Genomic DNA, 20,661 nt, shown 5'->3' with positions numbered 1-20,661 from the left:
TGAAACGGAGGCGCCGACCGGCGACTGCCGCGAATGACGTCACAGCGGCCCCGACCAATCACGGGCAACAGTGGCGTTCGCGCGATGCCCTGAGGCGCTGGTGCGCGTTTTCATGAAAAAACAGCCGCTTGCGTTTGCTTCCGCCCTTTTTGAACCAGATATTCGTGTTCAGGGGACTCAATCTAAACTGTAGAATGCCGCAGAGAACTCACTTTTTCCGAAAAGTGTTTCACCTTCCCTTTAAGAGGGAAGAAGAAAGAAAAGAAGTGCCCTCAATGTTTTCTTTACTGCATTTTCTAGACACACATGTCACAGGCTACAACAATTGCAATGTGTCTGCGTTAAAGGTATGTGAGTGGTGCTTGGAATTTCAAAGCCACAATTTGCACAGAACATGAGGGGCATGTAGGTGTGCCCATCGAAATTATGAGCCAGAATCGTCAGTCATGTGTAACCCTTTGGAGCCATGCAGAGGCATCAGAGAGTTATGGGTGTGGTGGTGCCTTTATTGGTGGGCTGTAGCAAAACAAAATGAACAGGGGGGGGGGGGGAACGGTTAGATGGAGGGGGCCGATGTTGGCGCTGTCTGTACACGCAGGAACTGCCACTGGCACAGGCTGGGGGCCGACCTCACTCTTTGTTGTTGCTGCTGCTGCTCTCCAGGTCTGGAATCTCTGCAGACACCACGAGCCAATCGGAAAGGTACGTTCGCAGCATTCGCACACCACTCTCTCTGCTGCCACACACAGACAGAAAATGCACGCGCAGAAAACTTTTCCCACAAAAAGCTCAATGATGCTTGCCACACTGAAGGAAGCAGTTGTTTAAGGCCTTTGACAAGGCTGTTTCCATCACACAGCTTTTGAGGTGAGGAAATTCACTGGATGTGCTGCACGAGGAGCCATGCAATGAAACAGCTGTGCCACACGTCTCCTTCTCTTGAGTAACTTGCCCCAGCAGGCCTTCATCCATCATTTAAGGGGATAAAAAAAAACATTTTTTTAAATATTTGTGCTAGAGATTTGAAAATCCACTTATAGGGCATTACAAGACCATTTCGAATATGTCAGTTTTTGTGTAGCCACTATAGTTCTTGAGTTATGTCCTACACAGTGGCAAAATACCGCAATTTCGTGGGCACTTTATTGTGCAATAAACTTTTGCAAAAAGCTTTGTGCTGTAGCTTATTTAACTCTTTGTAGACCGCTAAGTGCCACTATATATGCAAACAGCGTCTACAATTACTGCAAATATGAAAATTAGGATGCTTAAACTAACTTTTTCTACAATCACATGAAAATAACCGCATATAGTTGTCTATACTAACGAAATTTGGCATACACACTCTTGAATATATGTACAGTGCTGATACCTAGTTGAATTTGCAATATCTCCTTGCATTAGTTGCAAAACTACAAGGTTATGCTTCAGGGAATCAAGGAAAAAAGTTAGTTGAAATGCTCTAATCTTTTTGCACAGTTCCAGTAATTGTACATGCTGTTTGGCTAGATATCGGCACTGAAATGTATAAAGAGCTAAAGAAGCTACAATGCGATGCTTTTGCGATTATTAAGTACATAAAGAAGTGCCCACAAAGATTAGTCTATTTTGCCATTGCACATAGCTCAAAAACAATCACAGCTACACAAAAAGTGACGACATATTTGAAATCTGCATACAAAAGTATCATTGGATGAATTTTCAAACCTGTAGTACAAGCAACAAAAAAGTTGTTTTGAGGAGCGTCTCTCCTTAAATATGCTCAAACCTCGTTAAAATGAAACGGCATATAACGAAGCAAGTGAAATTCCCCTTGAAACCCACACAGATCCACGTATTCAAAACCTCATTTTAACAAAGTGAAATTGTGCTGCCAATGGATATACCGAACTAGATTTTTTCCTGAAACCAGAAAATACCCTACTATTGTGCACAGAGTATAATGCTTTCCGCCAGGTTCAGCACTCGTTCGCCACGGTTGTTCAAAACTCCCACGTCCCAGCATCGAATATGCAGTCGGGCAACACTGGCCTTTCTCACTGTCACATGTAGTTGCCACAAGGACCCGCTCACTATTGCACTTTTCCACTGACCTCTCTTTCTCTCTCCCTTGCACGTACCTGGCTGCACGAGCTGCACGAAATATTAGTGCATTAGCCATAGCTTCACCTGGCTTCTGAGGTTGCCCTCGCACAATTTTGCACGTCACATCCATGCCATGCATTAACTTCTAGCTGGGCATGGCCTCCGAGATCGCATTGGCATCGATGGAATTTGATGCCAATGCGGTCAGCTCGGCCACGAGATAGCTGAGCCAAGCTGGTACAGCAAAGTTCGCCTGCTTCCTCGACATCGCACAGCGACGCTCCGTGTTATGTGCCACGAGCTGCTTGAGCGTAACGAGCCACGTGGTCTACCAAAGGGAACAATAACATTTAACAAAGTTATGTCAGCTGCCTTTCCGCATCGTTATAACAAAGTGTTACATTCTCCCTCTTGGACAAGTGCAGTTTTTATAATAGCACTTTTCTTCCTCAAAGAGCAAATGCATTCAGGGCACAGTGACAAAGCACCCTTTTAATACATCATAAAAAGCCATGTCATCCCTAATGTAAACAGCCATTGATTTGCAGGCTCACCTAGTCTTGCCAGTTCTGCTATAGCACCCTCAAAAACAAAATATGAAACCTTAGTGGTAATAGTTTTACCATTTTGCAACATGCCACAACCCCAATTTTGGATAGAACGTACTACGGATATAACAGACATTTGTCACTGGATTATCACGGTCCATTGTAACAGGCATTGACTTTATTCTGCGTTTTCTGGCCCTGGCGAGAACTTTTTACGCACACTAGATAAAGCTTTCCCCTATACTTACGATGGCAACGTACTGTGCAGAGTATGTAACATTTTAGGCTGTTCAAGTGCACTTTGTGGTAATTTCCACGGCGCACACAATCATGTAATGTGTCTCACATGTCAAACTTGACGAGCACATTAAAATAAAAAAAAAGGAAATTCCACCTCTAGTTGACGTCGGAGAAGACAATGTCTTTCTGAGCAAGTTGGGGGTGAGAATGGGGTGTATGAAACAATAATTTATTTTGAGGCCTGTAGGGTCTACTGCAAAGAAAGGGGTTCTACTTCTGCAAAAGGGCTCTACTTAAATCGAGGACGATGCAACGAGCTATGGAAAGAAGAATGATGGGTGTAACGTGAAGGGATAAGAAAAGAGCAGATCGGGTGAGGGAACAAACGCGAGTTAATGACATCTTAGTTGAAATCAAGAAAAAGAAATGGGCGTGGGCAGGACATGTAATGAGGAGGGAAGATAACCGATGGTCATTAAGGTTACGGACTGGATTCCAAGGGAAGGGAAGCGTAGCAGGGGGCGGCAGAAAGTTAGGTGGGCGGATGAGATTAAGAAGTTTGCAGGGACGACATGGCCACAATTAGTACATGACCGGGGTTGTTGGGGAAGTATGGGAGAGGCCTTTGCCCTGCAGTGGGCATAACCAGGCTGATGATGATGATGGGTCCCAAATGACTGTACAATGTCTGCGTTTTTGACCAGAGGTTCGACAGACGTTTCAATGACAGCATCTTCAACTATCACTCATAACACCACCGCATGACGGTACCACCTGTACTGATACCACTGCATTGTGGTGCCACTAAACACAGTCATACTATTGATATTGATACCATTAATACTACACAGTTGTACCATTATTACTAGAGCTATTTTGGGAATCGGCCCAAGCTTGAGATTAGAAACATATCAGACACAAAAGAGTGCAAGTCGCCAAGAAAGACATGAGATGGCTCACGGTGGTACATGCTATTGTCAGCCTGAGCAAGTAAACGGGTAAGCTACAGCACACTCGTTCGTTCACAGGGCTGCATGGGACACAAAGTTGTGGGTGAAATTAATACAAGAAAGACCAAGTTTAGAAGGTCAGAGTTGGGAGTGTAATTATCGTGAGAAAAAATGGTAGATTCAAATAATAATTTTTTTTACTGCAGCAAAGGTTACCAGTTGTAACCAGGCATAAGTTGAACATAGCAATTATCTTGAACAGTTACCTCATCGATAAAAAAAATTCCAAGGGATCTTGGTTTTAACCCACTTGCGATGGCCAGAAAATTGCAAAGTGTTTACTTTTGCACAGACCTGGTGAGGAGAGACGGCTACTCTGTAAGGGTCCATGTAGTGGACTGTCCATTTTGGCTGCTGCTGAGGTGCTGCTCGGCTGCGGAGGAGGAAGGAGTCTCCAGCCAGTTTCCTTCCTTCTCACTGGTACAGCTCCAGCCAATCAACAGCGGCCAAGATGAACAGTCCACTAGGTGGAGATTTACGAAATATCCCCCCTTCCCCCCACAAGAGCTTGTTGCTGAATAATAAGTAAACAGTCGGCAGAAAATGTTCAGACCATGGCCATGGCTGGATATATCCCAGCAATGAGCACATTATAAAGCAGAAGGATCGACATTTGGGCGAGTTGGTACTGCTGGAGTAAAAGACCCTGATGTTAAGCATACGTCCCCGCTTGTGCACTGTAGAATGGGAGTTGCTTATGAGCTTCCCTTTCCTTAGGGGGGACGCGGGTCTTGAAATCGCGAAAAATGGTCAAAAATGGCAATTTTCAAAAATTGCGTTTTTGAAGTCTTTAATGTCCCAACTATGTCTCTACAAAATATTATGGCTCAATTCCTACTCGAAGTATAAAAAAAACGGCAATTTAGAAACGTCGGTGAGCCGAAATTGAACGCCAAGCGCGAATGTTTGCCTCATTTTCAAGCTGCCGTAGCTCCGCGCGACGCGAACCGATCGGCGCCATCTTGGTCTCGTTTGAAAGCTGGTTTCCCGCTCTCCATTCTGGCGCCCCTCGGCACGCTGTAGACTCTCGTGCAGCGGAGCGATCGGCACCCGTTCTCAAGCGGGAAATCGTCGCGAGACAGCCGCTGATTGGGTGAAACGGGCGCCTCCTCGAGGGCAGCCCTCTGATTGGCCGTGACGCATGCTTCGCCTGCCGCGGGCCGCGTTGTTCGACTCCTTCGCGTCGTCTGCTCTCGCCTGCACGCACGTCATTTTTCGCGCTCCTCTTTCTTTCCTAGTATTTTTCGTTCTGCCTTTCTCTTTATCGTTCTTGTAGATATTTTGGCTATTGAGTCGCTTCTTTTAACCACAAATTTCTTGCTTTTGCGTGCCTGGTGTCTTTGTTCCGCGTGTCACGATGGCGCGAGACGCGCGCTTGAAAGCAAGCACGCGAAAAGCAGTCAGCAAAAAGACACGCGCATGCAATAAGATGAGCGCTACATCGTCGACAACTACAGCTTCGGTGATGCCGCAAGCTGCTGTGCCCTTGGTGGATGCGGCCGGACTGAGCTCGCCAACAACAGCTTCGCCGGAGGACGCGGCTGAACAAACCCCATCGACGCTAGCTTCGCCGGTGGACGCGGCTGGACAGTGCCGATCGGTGTCAACTTCGGTGTTACCGCAAGTCTCTGCAGTGCCGGTGGATGCGCCTGGACTAAGCCCGTCGAAAATACCAACTTTTGAGACGCTGCAAGTCGCTGCGGATTCCGTGTCGTCGGAAGCGGCCGAGCCGGCTGACCGAAGCCTAACGTCGACTTCGGCGTTTCCGCACGCCGCTTCGGTGCCGACGGACGCGGCTGAACCGAGCTCGCGTGCTCAACGCTTCGACATGGTGTTTTTCACGGAGGCGAAGTGCGCGGGGCGCGAAAAAATACGCAGACAACATCAAAACTTCATTGGCAAAGAATTCCGCGACTTTCCGCAAGTTCGAGCTAATGAACGTCGGCACAGGAAGTGAAGACGACGATCGCGGCACAGAGTACATCATCATTGATCTCTGTGTGCTAAAGAAGCTGTTTGCGTCCTCAAGCTGCAGCAAATGTGGGATGGCCACTCTCCAACTCGCAAAGTGCAGTGAGAGAGAGCAGTGAGAGAACCAGCAGAGCTGTTGCAGCACAGCTTGGTTACAGTCCTGGGAGCTACCTCATTCGTAGGAGCCTTGAAAAAGATAAACAGAGGCTCTGCAGGTCTGATAAAAGTCACACCAATGCTGAAAAGATGAAGAAGAGGATGGCCAAGAAGCACATGCCTGACAGAACCCAGCACTACTGCCCAGGACTTTTGTGAATGTGTGGCAGATTCAAAGAAAATAGCAAGTGACTTTCTGAGCTTTTTTTTTGTCAAGTGCCAATGCAATACAGAAGTTTTCACAATCTTTACATGAACAGATTTCTGTGAGTTTGGTGTTATTGTGTTCAGTAATGACTGGGCTGCATGCTAAAGCATTAAATTTTTCCATGTGATAGGTAAACAAAAGTGGTAGAGTCAGCAAAACTTTGAATGCAATTTTCTCAGCTTTGCTTTTTCGATCAAATGCCTTTGCCTTACAGAACTTTTCATAATGTTTGCATCAACTGATTTTATTGAATTAGGTATCATTTCTTTCAGTAAGACCTCAGCTACATCCTAAAGCTTTCCATTTTTCATTAAACCCAATAGACTAGCAATTAAGTCAGATGTAAGCTAATTACTCCCACATTGTTTTTTTCTTCCTACTTTGTTATTCATTCATGACCTATATGACGACTTTTTAAAAATTTCTTTAGCTTTAGGATGTGCAGTGGGCCCTTGAAAATGACAGCTATTCTTTAAAACTAGTTTTTTTAATTAAGAAATTATCATAATGGCCCGTAAGAAAAGACCTATGTGGGATAAATTATTTTGCAATATCTTCATTTCTAGATGAGATATATAAAATCTGAATATATATTTGGGATCAGCATTCAAAGATATATCTGCATGTAAATTTTCAGAAAGATATGTTAAGAAATAAAAAAAAAGTTTTCAAGACCCTCATCCCCCCTTAAGGTCACAACTATATCGGCCAAACAGGTCGTTGCCTGAACATTAAATCGTCTGAGCATAGGCGCTCCACTAACGGGTAATGCCTACTCACATGTCGCGTGGCATTGCTCTGAGCATGGGTGCACTCCTATCTATAAAAACACCACAATACTTTCCATGCATAGAAATCAGACCACGAGGGAGATTATTGAGGCCTACTATATCAGGAAAAAAGGGTCACGCTGTGTAAGCATGCTACGTTAAATTTGTATGACAATGAATTTGAATTTTTGAGCCGCCTTATAGTGTAGCATTAGATTACAGGGTTTTACGTTTTTACCTGCGCACTGATAATGACGCCATCAATGGGAAAGCACATGGCTATGGGTTGTGTACATAAGTTTGTCTATGCCTTCGAATAAAGTTAGTTGCGAGTTCAGCGCTGTCCTGTGTGTTCCTGCCTTCTGTCTTCGTCATATTGCGCTGCCCCTTCAAGATGTAGTCTTGGTAAAAAAACTTGAACCCGCTGTGAACGGCCGCGGAGCAGCTGTGTTCCGCTATCGCGGAACACAGCGCCGGCACGCGCCGCTGCTTGCTTGCACTGAGGATAAGAATGGCGAGGAAAGCATGTCTCTTACTCCCAAGCGTCGTTTGATAACAGCGTTTGTGAAAAACTACTGTGGCGAGCGCAGCGTGAACGTAATGGTGGTGAAGTGGAAGCCACCCTACCGGCTAGCATGCCATTTGCGGCGTATGTCGGATGAGCAAGCGGGGGTCTCTGGCGACCGCTGCCAAATGCGATACACTCAAATTTCACAATTCTGAGTATCGTAATCATCAGTTACGTTTCCCGGGACCAAATTAAAGGACCAACGCTACGAGTAGTCCTGCGCATGCTCGAACACAGGCACTTTGCGAGGATCGTAGCTAAGATCTGACTGCAGCAGCTTAATGATATTTTAAATAACGTGCCACAGTTGCATCTCGTATTTTTAATCATGACTGTCACAAGTAGCAAATTAATCAAGAAATCATGAGCTTCAGGGTGGCACCTGCATATCGTGACGAAATCACAGGGAGGAACATGCCTTCAAGGTATTCAGTGTGGCTTCGTCTGTGGTTGCCCCGAACAACTGCAGCTTGCCCATGTGCTTGACTGTAAACTAGCCAAGGCCTCTGGTTAAAGGACGCTACGTACAACCCATTTTTTATAACTGCCTGTGAAGTCCTTTCTCATAGAGACGACCGATACCTCAATCCTATAATCTCGTGGCCCTGGCCTACTTTATGCGATTCAAACGCGCGATGGCCACTGCAAACGGGATGAACTTACACTGGCCTCATGTGTGCATCAAAGTGGGCCCTAACGACAATGAGGCAGTGTGCACGAAGATATAAAAAAAAAGCGAGGTAGTGGGCACTTTCCAAAATGCCGAGGGAATGGGTCTAACTCTATCGGCTACTCAGGCAGGGCAAACGTCTTCTAGTCCCGAAAAGTTTTCATAATTGTCACTGTGCGCTTAACTAAAGAAATTCAACGCCAAACGCACTCGTTTGGTCGTCCCTTAATGGAGAAGTGCGGTCAACGTGTTTTAAATATTGTAACGGTGTTTACAGGCCCTTTCCGAAGAGAGCCTTTGTAGTCGAAATTACTGCTTCTTGGCCGCTATCTTGTACACGTTCGAAAAGCAGACGTTTGATTTCGCCTCGCGCGATTGTCCAGGCTGCGCCGATATCGCGGCCTAGGTCAATCTAGTCCAATCGCGTGATCGACCGTCGGCTTTTCGAACCTGTACAAGACAGCGGCCCAGGTCTTTTTTTTTTTTTTTATAAACGAACGATGGTTGAATTGGCCCGCATATTACAATAAAATCTGGAACAACGCTAGACAGCACTCACAGATGTTAGCTTATTTTCATCTTTTGTTTTCATCGCACTCAGCAACACATTCCAAATGTTTGTCTAAAAGCATATTACGAAGGTTCTCACCTATGAATGTGTAGGATAAAGTTGTAATAGGTAATTTCGACGATTAGGACCCTTTTTATACTATAATGCGCTGCACGGATGCCGGGCAGTTTCACCCAGGCCACCAGATTTACTTGCACGAAGCGCCGTACCACTGCGGCCGCAAGACGACTTCGCAGCTGGCAGAACGAACACTGCACTAGTTTTCACGAGCCCTGTTATCAAAGCATGCTTCTCTCGCCCTCTTTATCCTCTGCGCAAATGAGCAGCGGCGCACGCCGGCAGCGCTGCGATAGCGGAGCGCAACTGCTCCGCGGCCGTTCACAGCGGGTTAAAGTTTTTTGACCGAGACTGTACATTATTAAGCATCTGCAAGGCCCTGGGCAACATTTTTCACTTCTAATATGGCAGCCAGTGCTATTAACAAGGAGCAGTATATGGCCAAAGAAAATAAGGCAAACCTCCTTAATACCACAATAAGATCGCCCTCATATCACACCTGCTAGCGCAACATCATGTGATCTAACTTGATGCAAAAAAGACTGCAACACTGGCGATTCCAGTGGTGGCCTTCGCAACGAATAGCTATGGCGCTGGTTTTGGGATTTTAACTTAATGCTTTGAAATGGCACATACCTTCATCATCGCTGTCCCCCGTCTGCTCCTGAAAGCATCAAATAAGAAGGGTTAGTGCTTTGCTCCTAAATTCTGCGATGTGATCATGCCTGAAAATGGATAGAGTTACGAAGCGAGACCCTCCTTTTCAATTTGCACTCCATTTTAGAAAGCGGAATTTCATATTATCACCCCCTTTCAACTCTTTGGGATTGGTAACGGACCATTCTCACTCCTTGGGTGGCTGAGCTAGATCCAATTCCTCAAATTTAAGTAAATGATGTGCTTCTAAATAATTGTTTACTACTTTTGCTTATATGACTAGTAACTAAATACATATTTTTAAGTCTTAATGTTGCCTAATATTTTTGCACGAGAACAAGTACGTTTTGTGGCTTGTTATCTCCGCAGCAGCTTGTTGCTTGTAATCTTTCTAATATTTGCAAGTGAAGCATGCTCTTGCTAAATCAAATTATTTATAACAAATAGAAGTAGCACTTTAACCTCGTAATCGGATATTCAGAAATGTTGAATCTGCAGAATACTGTTTATGTATACCACAGCAGGGGTAGCCACCTATAAGTAGATACTGAATGACGCAAGTATCGGGTAAACTTCAGAAATGCAATAAATTGGCCAAGCCTAGATTGCGAGTTGTCCATTTCTGTGAGGGCAACAAACAAACAGCCCCTGAGACGAAACCAAAACCGTCACCAGCCTGCACAAGCAGTTGCTGACACGTCAGCGGAAGCAAGCTGTGTAATGAGAACCAAACGATTACGGTGCGAGGAAAAAGTTCCTTGTATCCACAAAGGGAGGCAGCTCTTGCCGAGCTACACTTGTCAAAGTTGGTGCATTTCAGAAACACACAGACAGCGTAGAAAACATATGGTATCAAGCATTTGGGACTTGTTCGTGGTGGCGTGTATTTACTGAATTGTATTCTTGGGTTTTACGTGCCAAAACCATGATTTGATTATGAGGCACGCCGTAGTGGGAGACTAGATTAATTTCGACCACCAGGGCACCTTTAACGTGACCTCTATGCACGAGACACTGGAGTTCTTGCATTTCGCCCCTATTGAAATGCGGCTACCGTGGCCGGGATTTGATCACGTTACCTTGTGTTTAGCAGCGCAACACCATAGCTGCTAAGCCACCGAAGTGGGTGCTGTACATTTGCCTTTGATCCTCAAAAGGTTAAAAAGCTTGCTAATTCACAAACAAATGGATAATTAGCATCAGCTAAGCAACAGTTGGCGCAACATGCCTATCACCATTGTTAGCAATCCCGACCCCAGCGGCAGCTTACGCAGATATCAAAGGTTATGCTTTTGTGGCCTGCATGCACTGGAAAAGATTAAAGGAGCCAGAACCATTACATGGCCACCATGTTCTCAGGGTTATTTTTTGCAAATGGTTAATAGCATCGACATTGACCGTGGCGCATGCAGCATGTTGGGCAACTCGCCAGTCATAAAATGTGAGCAAGCGACGTAAGCTGCACCATTTGTTGTCTTTGCTGTGTCAGTGCCGCTTTGTGTTTCTGTGGTGGCGACAAGATCTACTATGCACACACACCACCATGTCTTCATAGGGTGGCAAATACCATGATAAAACCCTGAAGGAGAAGATCCAATTGCTATGGGGAAGCAGAGAACGTGTGAAGCGGCGAAGAAGCATGACATACTAAATAGAGCGATGTCAACATATATCCGTAGCAAGAAGGCAATTGAAGCCGCTTACGTGGCTGAGAATTTAGAAATGACTGAAAAAGGCTTAGTTTTGAAAACTATCTGATCAGCTGGATTAAAGACAAAAGTGGCCTGCACATCCGATTCAGTGGTCCCATAATCATGTGAAGGTTAGCCAATTTTGCATAGCAAACATATTGAAGTTTGCCATTAAGGGAAGGATGGTTTCACTGCTTCAGAGAACGGCATGAACCAGTTTCCCGCTATGTGTGCGGCAAACCCTAAGCATGGAAACGTACACTGCATGGTGAAACGGGACCCTGTAGGGCTATAGGAACAGGTGCAGCAGAATCTCCATGATATGATCACGCCTGATACCTGATGGCTGAAACCCATTGGCTTACAGCATACTAAATTTCAAATCTTGCAAACCTCCCTTTGCACGGTGGTGGATGACATGAACAATGGAGCCACTGTGTGATCCCCGACATGCCAGTAGCACTAGATACTAGCTGTTCTTAGGGCGGCAGAGCAGCCAGGCCAATGCGCCAGTTGCATTCCTGTTGCAAGGGCGACCTACATCACTTTGCCTTGACACCACCCCTGCGTGTCAGATAGAAATGCAGTTTTCTCGAATTCTGCTGTGTACTTCAAAATATTTTGCCATGAGATAAAAGAACATATTAGGATTGCAGAAAAATAAAAAAGGCCATTTCATTGCTGCACTCCCTTTCAATTTCCAGTTTTTTTTTTTACATTTCTTTTTATGTTGGCGATATGAATTTTGGGTGTAATGAATTCTAGCACAGTCCTGAGAGATTATCACTGAGATTCTACTGTACTTGCTGGCCGACCTTAAAAGCCGGCACAAGAACCCTTTGTTTTTCAAGCTTTTACAAGAAAAAAAGAAAAAAAAAAGAGGGGGGGGGGGGTTACATGCCAAAACCACTTTCCGATTATGGGGCACGCACGCCGTAGTGGAGGACTCTTTTTTGACCACCTAGGGTTCTTTAACGTGCAGCTAAATCCATGTAAAAGGGTGTTTTCGCATTTCGCCCCCACCAAAATGCGGCCGCCATGGCCGCATTTTCGGCCTCGTGCTCAGCAGCCCAACGCCATAGCCACTGGGCAACCACGGCAGGTCTTTGACAAGACAGAATCATCAGTTACAAGGGAGACATATACTCAAGCAAAGAAAGGCGGAGCAAGGAATGCATTGTAGTGTTGGTTGGGGCAAACACGACTGGGAAGGAGAAGCTCCCTCCGTTTGTGACAGGGAGTTGCCAGAGGCCTGACTACTTCCAAAAAACATACATAAAGAAAGGCATATATGACGGGCAAACTATTTAAGCAGTAGCTGAGTAAGCCGGTCCAAAAGTTTGGTCAGGCCAACAGATGTGTTTTTCTTTGTCGGTAACGGCTTGGCGCAGTAGGGACGTTGAGTTGAATGCCATTGAGCTCGTTTACCTTCCTGTTAATACGAATGCAGACCTTCAGCACACAGGCCAGGGGCGTGTTTTCACACACACTGCCATCATCTAGAGAAGATGGATCATGCACTTTACAAAACAACAAGGAGGGGCCCAATAACCACGATTCCACTCGCTGCGCTGCACAAGCTTGACAGTGCTTGGAACCAAGTAACTCAAGAAACAGCTGCCAATTTTTTCCAACCTAGTGATTTTTGGTGCCCTAAATTTAAGCACTAGTGGATCCGAGGAGACCTACAGCATTCCTGTTCAGGCATGCGAAGTGTTAGGTTACGCTTTGCAGACTACGCAAGTGTTGACAGCTGCATCTTGGTCTGTGGTGCAGTCACAAACGAGATTTATTGCACTAGTCCTTGATGACTACGTGGTGGAAAAGCAAGCACAGGTGCTGCCTTTGTTATCAAAGATGATGGAAGGACAGAACTGTGTACAGCTGTTCTTCAGTTTCAATATGGATGAGGAAGATGTTTTCCAACACCTTTGAAAGTTAAGCTTATAGCAATCTCATCGAGAAATAAGAATGTAGAAAACAATCATGGATTTCTTCCATACATAAATAAAAGGTGGTGGGTTCCAGGTGCTCCTACTTCTTTAATCATCATATATAACCTTCTGTTTATTGCATTCGTTACATATAGTAAAAATAGAGTGAGCGTAGCCGTGAATTCGCATGATCCTTTTACTACACGAGCCCATTCCATTCCAACTCCATTACAAGCTTTCATTACGTCTGCCGGACAGGTGTTTCGGGGCGTTTGATAATGCGGAATGTTTCAGAATTATTCCAAAATTGCAGAATATCAGAATTATTCCACTCCCCAACTCTGATATAGACAGTTTTATTGGCGAGAAGGAATGTAGCCTTGAATCAGCGTTCCGCCCTCCTCCTCCTCCTTACACCGGTACATGCGGATTCAGTTTTCTCCCAGCAGCAGCTTGGAAAGGTACAGGTTTAATTGCTAATTAGTGTGCTTGTAACACATTCTGTTTGGGATGTCAGATGAATCAAGGTCGACAGGATACCACTCTGCTGTATTCGGCTGTAAAAATAACTTTTGGAAGCAAATGCTAAGTGCATCTAGCCGCGTCGAGTTTGTGGACATCACCGCTGTGATAGCTGAGAAGTGTCCGCTTTGTATTGCCAGCATAAATAGAAAGGACTTGATGCCATTGCACGTTGTTTGGAAGTTTTTTTTTCCCCAGTGAGCACTCGGTGACCAACTCTGCACCAACGATCGAACTGAGATATGAAATAAAGGTACATATTAGCTTGTCAACTATTGTGAATGGATTAAGTTAACTATTTCTTTGTGTACACACATTAAACTTATTCTGTTCAAATGTGTTCTAAGATTACCATGCTTGGCAACTAACATTCTAGTGGAAGTTGACTGAGTACGTATTATGATAACAGCACATGCCAACTAAGAAATGAAGGTATGTTCTTACACATGCCACATTAATGCAACAACGCCACATTAATGAACTTTTCAGAAATCCCCTGCAGACGTCTTATGGTTTCAATGTAAAAATATTTCAGTACTACGAACTGCAGAATACCAAAGTTTTCAGAATAACGATTGTAATTCAGCTTCCGTGTCATGTTAACAATGCCTTAGTACTACGAACTAATATTCCGAAATATGGGGGTTCTTAGATTTCTGTATATCCTTCACGGCAGCCAAACAGTAGGCTAGAAGATGACAGGCGCACTAAGTTGATGCCGTGACGCACGAGTCCGGAAAACCTGAGACTGCGCTCAATAAAAAACGTGCGGGAGATAATTTTTTACCTACTGTAGGGGCAACAACACATTAGGTTTAGTGAGCGCATGCTCCGCCCACGTAAATGTTGCCTAGCAACGGAGGTAGGTCTCTTCCTTCTTTCTGCGCATGTTTTTTTCTTGTGAGCTTCTTTCTGCAGCTGTACCAACTACGCGCACGGCGAAATGTGTCCTCCGTACTCGTGGGGATGCCACACGGTCGCACTTTGCACTTCGCACTTTATAGGCCGTGTCGTTTAAGCGCGCTTGCGCTTTGGAATACTTCAGGTATCTGCCTTGAGTGAGACAGATGACCACTGCAAGGAATGCGAAAACAAACAAAAGAAACATTGCGCTCCGGAGGCAAGACTGAGCTTCCTTTTTCCCAGCAATTTTCTCAGCATCAGCGTCCGCTTTGCCCGTGTTGCTCTCATTGTAGAGTGCTTCGGTGGTGTGGTGGTGGAAATCTATGGAAAATAGCAACAGCACGGGCCGAGAGCAAACACCAATGTTTTTTGTGGATCACTCAAACAGTGACTGACCACTTATGAACTGGTGGGTTGATGGGCGGAATGGTTAATTTTAGCGCTTTCGTTATAATGGCCTTTCAGAATAACGAACAATTTTTGGCAGTCCCACGGAATTTGTTATATCGAGATTTGAGTACTTTTTCGGGCAGAGTATTTCTGTAATAGTCTGAAAGCAAAGAAGGCAATAACAAGGCGAGCTGGGCGGCAGTCGCCTTCCAACCCCAACACCAAACAACAGAACTCGCACGCCTAGAACGCGAACTGGAGCTAATGTGAGTGCGAATAGGAGACCTAGAAGAAAATAGGCAATTGAAAAAGCAACAAACGCAGCAACCACAACAAGAACCTAAACCAGTTCAGACAGGACGGAAAGGACAAAAACTACCTAATTGAGAAGGCGACACCGTAATTACCCAGTCGATATAGAAACAAACCATAATAGTTATACTGTAACAGGCATGTTCGCCTCAGCAACATGGGCACGGTGTCTGGAAAAGGACCACTAACACAAGGCAGCCACAGCCCAAAAAACCGACAGAGCAAGATACAGATGAACGTCAACTTCTTTCGCTGTGCTGGCGTCGAAGCACTCCAGTACAACACTCCCCCCGGGTAGAAAGGAGCCAACCTGGCAACCTAGGCAGAAGACAGCACAGGCGGGTCATAGCAGGGTTGAAACCGTGAAATATGAACTGTTTCGCGCCCTCGGAAACGATTGTCAGGAGCTGGCTCGACGACATAGTTCACTGGCGACGTTTGCTCTAGGACTCTGCAAGGACCGTGGTATCTGGACAAGAGCTTGGTAGAAAGGCCGAAAGTGGTGGATGGAACTCATAGCCAAACCAGTGTTTCGGGGGAATAGTGGGCAGTAGAGTCAGAGGTGTCATGAAGAGATTTGTGACGACACTAGTCTTGCGTGGTAAATGAACACACCAGTTGACGGCATTCTTCTGCATAAGCAGCCGCTTCTGAAGTAGGTTTTACTTCAGAAACGTCAGGTCGGTATGGAAGAATTGTATCAATGCAGTATGACAGTTCACGTCCATAGAGAAGAAAGAAAGATGAGAAACCAGTGGTAGCTTGGATGGCAGAGTTATAAGCGTAGGTTATGAATGGAAGTACCTAGTCCAAATTCGTGTGATCATCGGGCACGTACATCGCCAGCATGTCGGCAAGGCTACAATTGAAACGTTCCATCATGTTATTACTTTGAGGATGGTACTGAGGCAGTGCAATGTACAATCTGACATTCCTTTAGGAGGGCTTTGGCGATGTTTGAGAGAAACACGCAGGCCACAGTCGCTTAGCAATTCACGCGGTGGACCATGTCACAAAATGACATGACGAAGAAGGAAGTAAACAACGTCTTTTGCGGTGGCTGTTGGCAGCGCCGATGTTTCAGCATACCGTGTGAGGTAGTCAACGGCAACCATGACCCACCGGTTGCCGTCAGGAGTGTTCGGAAGGTGACCGAAAAAGATAGACTCCAACGCAGTTGAACGGTCAGGCAGGGCAAGAAATGGCTGTAGAGGACTGGCGGTGCTGTGAGGTGTCTTGCAGCACTGACACGTAGGGCATGACCGAACATACTGGCAAACATAGCAATACAATGCCGCGCCAGTAGTACTGTAGGCAAAGACGGGAGTATGTCCTGAATGTGCCAGTGTAACCACATTGGGAGTCATCGTGCAAAACGCTGCAAATGTCCGAGTGCAGATGACGAGGAATAACAAGGATCCACCTGCGGCCATCGATTAAGCCATTGCGACGGTACGATGGTACAACACGCCTTTGCGAATGCCAAAGTGCAGAGCTTGACAACGAAGGGTGCGTGAGGGCATGTCAGGTGAAGATCGAGATACATGGTCAAGCAGCGAAGCGATCGAGGGGTCTTTGCAATGTTATACCGGCATGGCGGTGATGGTAAGGGACGACGAATCGCAGGTGAAAGTGGTTGAGCAAACAGTTTCAGAAGGTAGGGGTGAAAGGGAGAGGGCTTCAGCTTCCGAGCATTTTCTTCCAGAGCGATAAGTGACACGAAGAAAAAAGTTTCGTTAATCAAGGAAGTGGAGAAAGAAGGAAGATCCAAAACAAGCATCGCCAAAGAATTCAGCATCCCCTTGTCGACGCTTTCGACAGTTAATGCCAGGGCAGCCAACCTTCCCGTGACATCCCAAATGATGATGGAGAAGGCAGACGCTCTGGCGTTGCAGATGGGCCACACAGACTAATTGTAGCAATGGCTGGTTTGAACGATTTAAAAAAAGAAATGACGTGGCCTCGAAGCCTATCCACGGCGAAAGCAGCACAGTTGATGAAAGAAGGGGCTGCAGACACCTGGCGCAACCACCGCCTCGCTGAGCTGCAAAAGGCTTACGCGGACAAGGACATTTTCAACCTCGACGAAGCAGCACTGTTCTGTAAGATGCTGCCTAGCCGCACATACATGCCGAAGGGAGAAGTGTGTTCAGGCGCTAAGCAGCGCAAAGACTGAGTGACGATACTTTTCGGAGCCAACTCCACCAGCGATGAAAAACTGCCGCTGCTTGTTATCAGTAAGTCGCTCAATCCCAGGTGCTTACGAAATGCACGGCTCCCGAGAGATGTGACTTACCGCGCCAATAAAACGGCTTGGATGACTGCAGCGCTCTTTGAAGAGAATGTACGTGCCCTTGACCGCAAAATGGCAAGGGACGGCCGGAAAGTGTTCGTTGTGGACAACTTCCCCGGCCACTGAAAAATCAACGACTTGGAGGCAGTCACGCTGGAGTTCCTGCCTGCTAATATGACGTCTGTGCTCCAGCCGATGGAACAAGGAGTCATTGAGGTTGCTCGCAAGTTCTACAGGAAGAGTCTCCTGCACCGCATTTTGTGTTCTTACGACAGTGATAAGAAGTACGAAATAGATTTGCTGGGTGCAGTCCACCTGATCGCCGAAGCCTGGCGACAAGTATGTCCATTGATGATTGCCAATTATTTTGCGTACACAGGATTTTCGCGGGCCGAGAAATTGCTCGAGCCAGACACTGACGAGTTCAGTGATTGCGATGAACTTTGCGACGAAGTCCGCAAAGCTGCCGGCTGCGCCAGCGATGCCGAAGACTACGAAATCACTTTTGGCGATTTTGAAGAGTACGCGCTCTACGAGTTGGACGTGCCCATTACCGTAATGTTGTCCAATGCCGACATTGTTGAAATGGCAGTGAACGACGGTGATCACGCTGACGAAGAACCACCTAGAGCAGTGCCGGCAACTGCAAAAACAAGAAACTTGCTACGTTTGCTCCGCAACAAAGTTGAATGCAGTGGCGGCGAACAACGGCTCATGCGGTGCGTTCAGCAGCTCAAGGACGCTTTTCTCGCGCCGAATGCTAACTCCAAGCAGGCAAGCATCACCCAGTTCTTTCCAAAAGAATAAAATTCAGTTTTTCCTGGGAATTTTGCGTTCATTGCAAAAGCTCCCCTCGTGCTGTGGAGCATTTCTTAGCAGTGCTGGTTGTTACTGGCTCTTTCAGTGACCCGGTCACTGAAATTTTCGGCATTTTGCTTAACTCGAAATTTTTCCCCGATTTTACAACTTCGAGTTAACGAGGGTTTACTGTAGGTGCTGTAAGGAGTCGGTGAAGCGTTGTAAATGACTCATCGCACTCGGGATTTTAAGTTGCGAGGTCAGTGCTGCCGGCAAGAAGCTGCGTCAAGGAGGCGATAATGGAGGCAAAATTTCGGATGAAATACTGGAAATACAAGCACAAGCCGATAAAGCTACAGAGCTCCTTTAGAGTGTAGGGCTTGGGGTAATTGGCAACCGCACGAAGCTTCGCAGGATCAGGTAAGATGCCTTCTTTTGAAACTGCGTGGCGCAAGATCGTAAGTTTACGGGCATAAGTTTAGCTGTAATTCTGTGGCAGTGAGACACCCGAGAACTTGTTCAAGGCGAGTGATGCGAGAGGAAAGATCTGCAGAAAATACTACATTGTCTAAGTAGCATAGACAGGTGTGCCATTTGAATCCTCTGAGAATAGAGTCCATCAACTTCTTGAAAGTTGCAGGCACATTGCAAAGGCATCGCATTAAATTCTTATACACCACCAGGGGTGACAAAAGCCGTTTCTGGGCCATCGGATTCAGCCATGGGCGCTTGCCAGTAGCCGGAGCGCAGATCCAGAGATGAGAAATGTTCGGCTCCTTGAAGGAAATCCAGGGCGTCATCATTACGCGGTAGCAGACAGACATCCTTGCGTGTTATCTTGTTTAGTCAGCAGTAATCGACGCAAAACCTGATCGAACCATCCTTTTTTATGCACCAACATGACCGGTTCTAGAAGCCTAGGGACTGTGGGATTCTTGAATGACACCATGTTTCAGATCCTCAACGTGGTCGCTGATAACGTGACATTTTCAAATACGAATGAAAAGGAGATGCATACATAAGTAAATATTTCTGAATATGAGCTATTTCTATTAACTGATAGCAAGCTCATCGGTATGAAGCCTGAACTTTGTCACAACTAAGATTCTCTCTCAGCAGCTGGGAAGTCAACCTCAACTGTCCTGACATACTCTCAGCCCGCACACATCTCAGTGTTTGGTTTCACTGCTTTAAAGAGTTTACTTTGGTTCGGATGAGGGACACCTGCATCTCAGAGTCTGCCAACACTGTTTTTTGAGCTCAAGCTCCTTCAAAGAGGCGGTGCCACGCTTTCTTTCCCGTTAATTCCTCACTGCGTCAGTCCTTTCTGTTTTCATCCTCCTCCTGCCACGCTTTCACCCCATGGATGATGCGAAGCATCCTCTTGGGCTGTTGTACAGTCAACGTCCCATTTTCGGACTCTCTAGGGGCTGCAACAACGTCCGAAAAATCGGGCAGTCTGAAAGAAATGAATGCATGTCTTTAACTGCTTTTAAGGGAAAAAATTGCCACAGGCACGTCCGAAAAAGCTCTAAGGCCTGCCAATACACTTATTAGGCATATCGGTGCTTGTGCTGTGACAGGAGACGGGGGTGCACACGTGTATAGTTATATAATTAGTGAATACATACTGTGTCCTGTGACAATTGCCCCTTCCACACTTGTTATGCTTCACTGCCTAACAATTTTTACTGAGGCAAAGCTAACTTTCGGAGACTGGCATTACGCAACGCGCTGTTATCTGTGAGCTTCGAAGCCAGTCGCGAGGATTCCAAAGGCGAAGTCTGTGCCATTGCTGACAGCGGCGAATTCTTTCAATGAAAAACACGGCACCACACGGCAAGAAGCTTAATAGCGAATGTAGAAGCAGCTAGGCCTAACGTTGCCGCAGTGGTGGCTACGACTGCCAGCGGATCTGCATGCGAGAGTGCCGGTTCAAAGCGGCGAGATAATCAAAATGGCAGCGGTGGCACCGGCTTTGATTAATGCCATTTGAGACCTGCAGTCAGGGCAATATACGTTGAATATATGGAGTATGTGGTGGTACCGCAATGCCGTGTGAATTATCGGGCATGTCCAAAAATTCGGGCGTCTGGAAAATCGGTCGTTAACTACTCTGGCAATACATCGTGCCGATGATACGGTGTCAATGACGATTCGTTGCGATTCCTCTGTTACTGAAGCCAGCATTACCACAACTTTTGTTCCCTTTCAATAAAGTTACAGCTAATTTTCCCTGATAAAGCACAGATTCCCTGAGTTTCCCCAGAGTTTTCCAGACTATTCAAATTTCCTGAGAATTCCCGG

General features: G+C 46.1%; 1 protein-coding gene across 1 annotated transcript in view; it reads right to left on the bottom strand.

Annotated features, from left to right (window-relative positions):
• Positions 1–444: 444 nt before the first annotated feature.
• Positions 445–20,661, bottom strand: part of p23 (cytosolic prostaglandin E synthase) — a 71,804-nt gene continuing 51,587 nt past the window's right edge. Inside the window, exons 4-5 of the mRNA XM_075679575.1 lie at positions 9,491–9,518; positions 445–674 (exon numbers count right to left, since the gene is read on the bottom strand). Of these exons, the coding sequence (XP_075535690.1) occupies positions 631–674; positions 9,491–9,518 (72 nt within the window). The 3' untranslated portion in view covers positions 445–630. The remainder of the gene's footprint in view (positions 675–9,490; positions 9,519–20,661) is intronic.

The sequence above is a fragment of the Dermacentor variabilis genome, chromosome 2, assembly GCF_050947875.1.
Source record: "Dermacentor variabilis isolate Ectoservices chromosome 2, ASM5094787v1, whole genome shotgun sequence".
In the NCBI taxonomy this organism is placed as follows: Eukaryota; Metazoa; Arthropoda; class Arachnida; order Ixodida; family Ixodidae; genus Dermacentor; species Dermacentor variabilis.
Note: the sequence above shows the minus strand (reverse complement) of the source record. Positions and strands in the feature narration are given on the sequence as shown.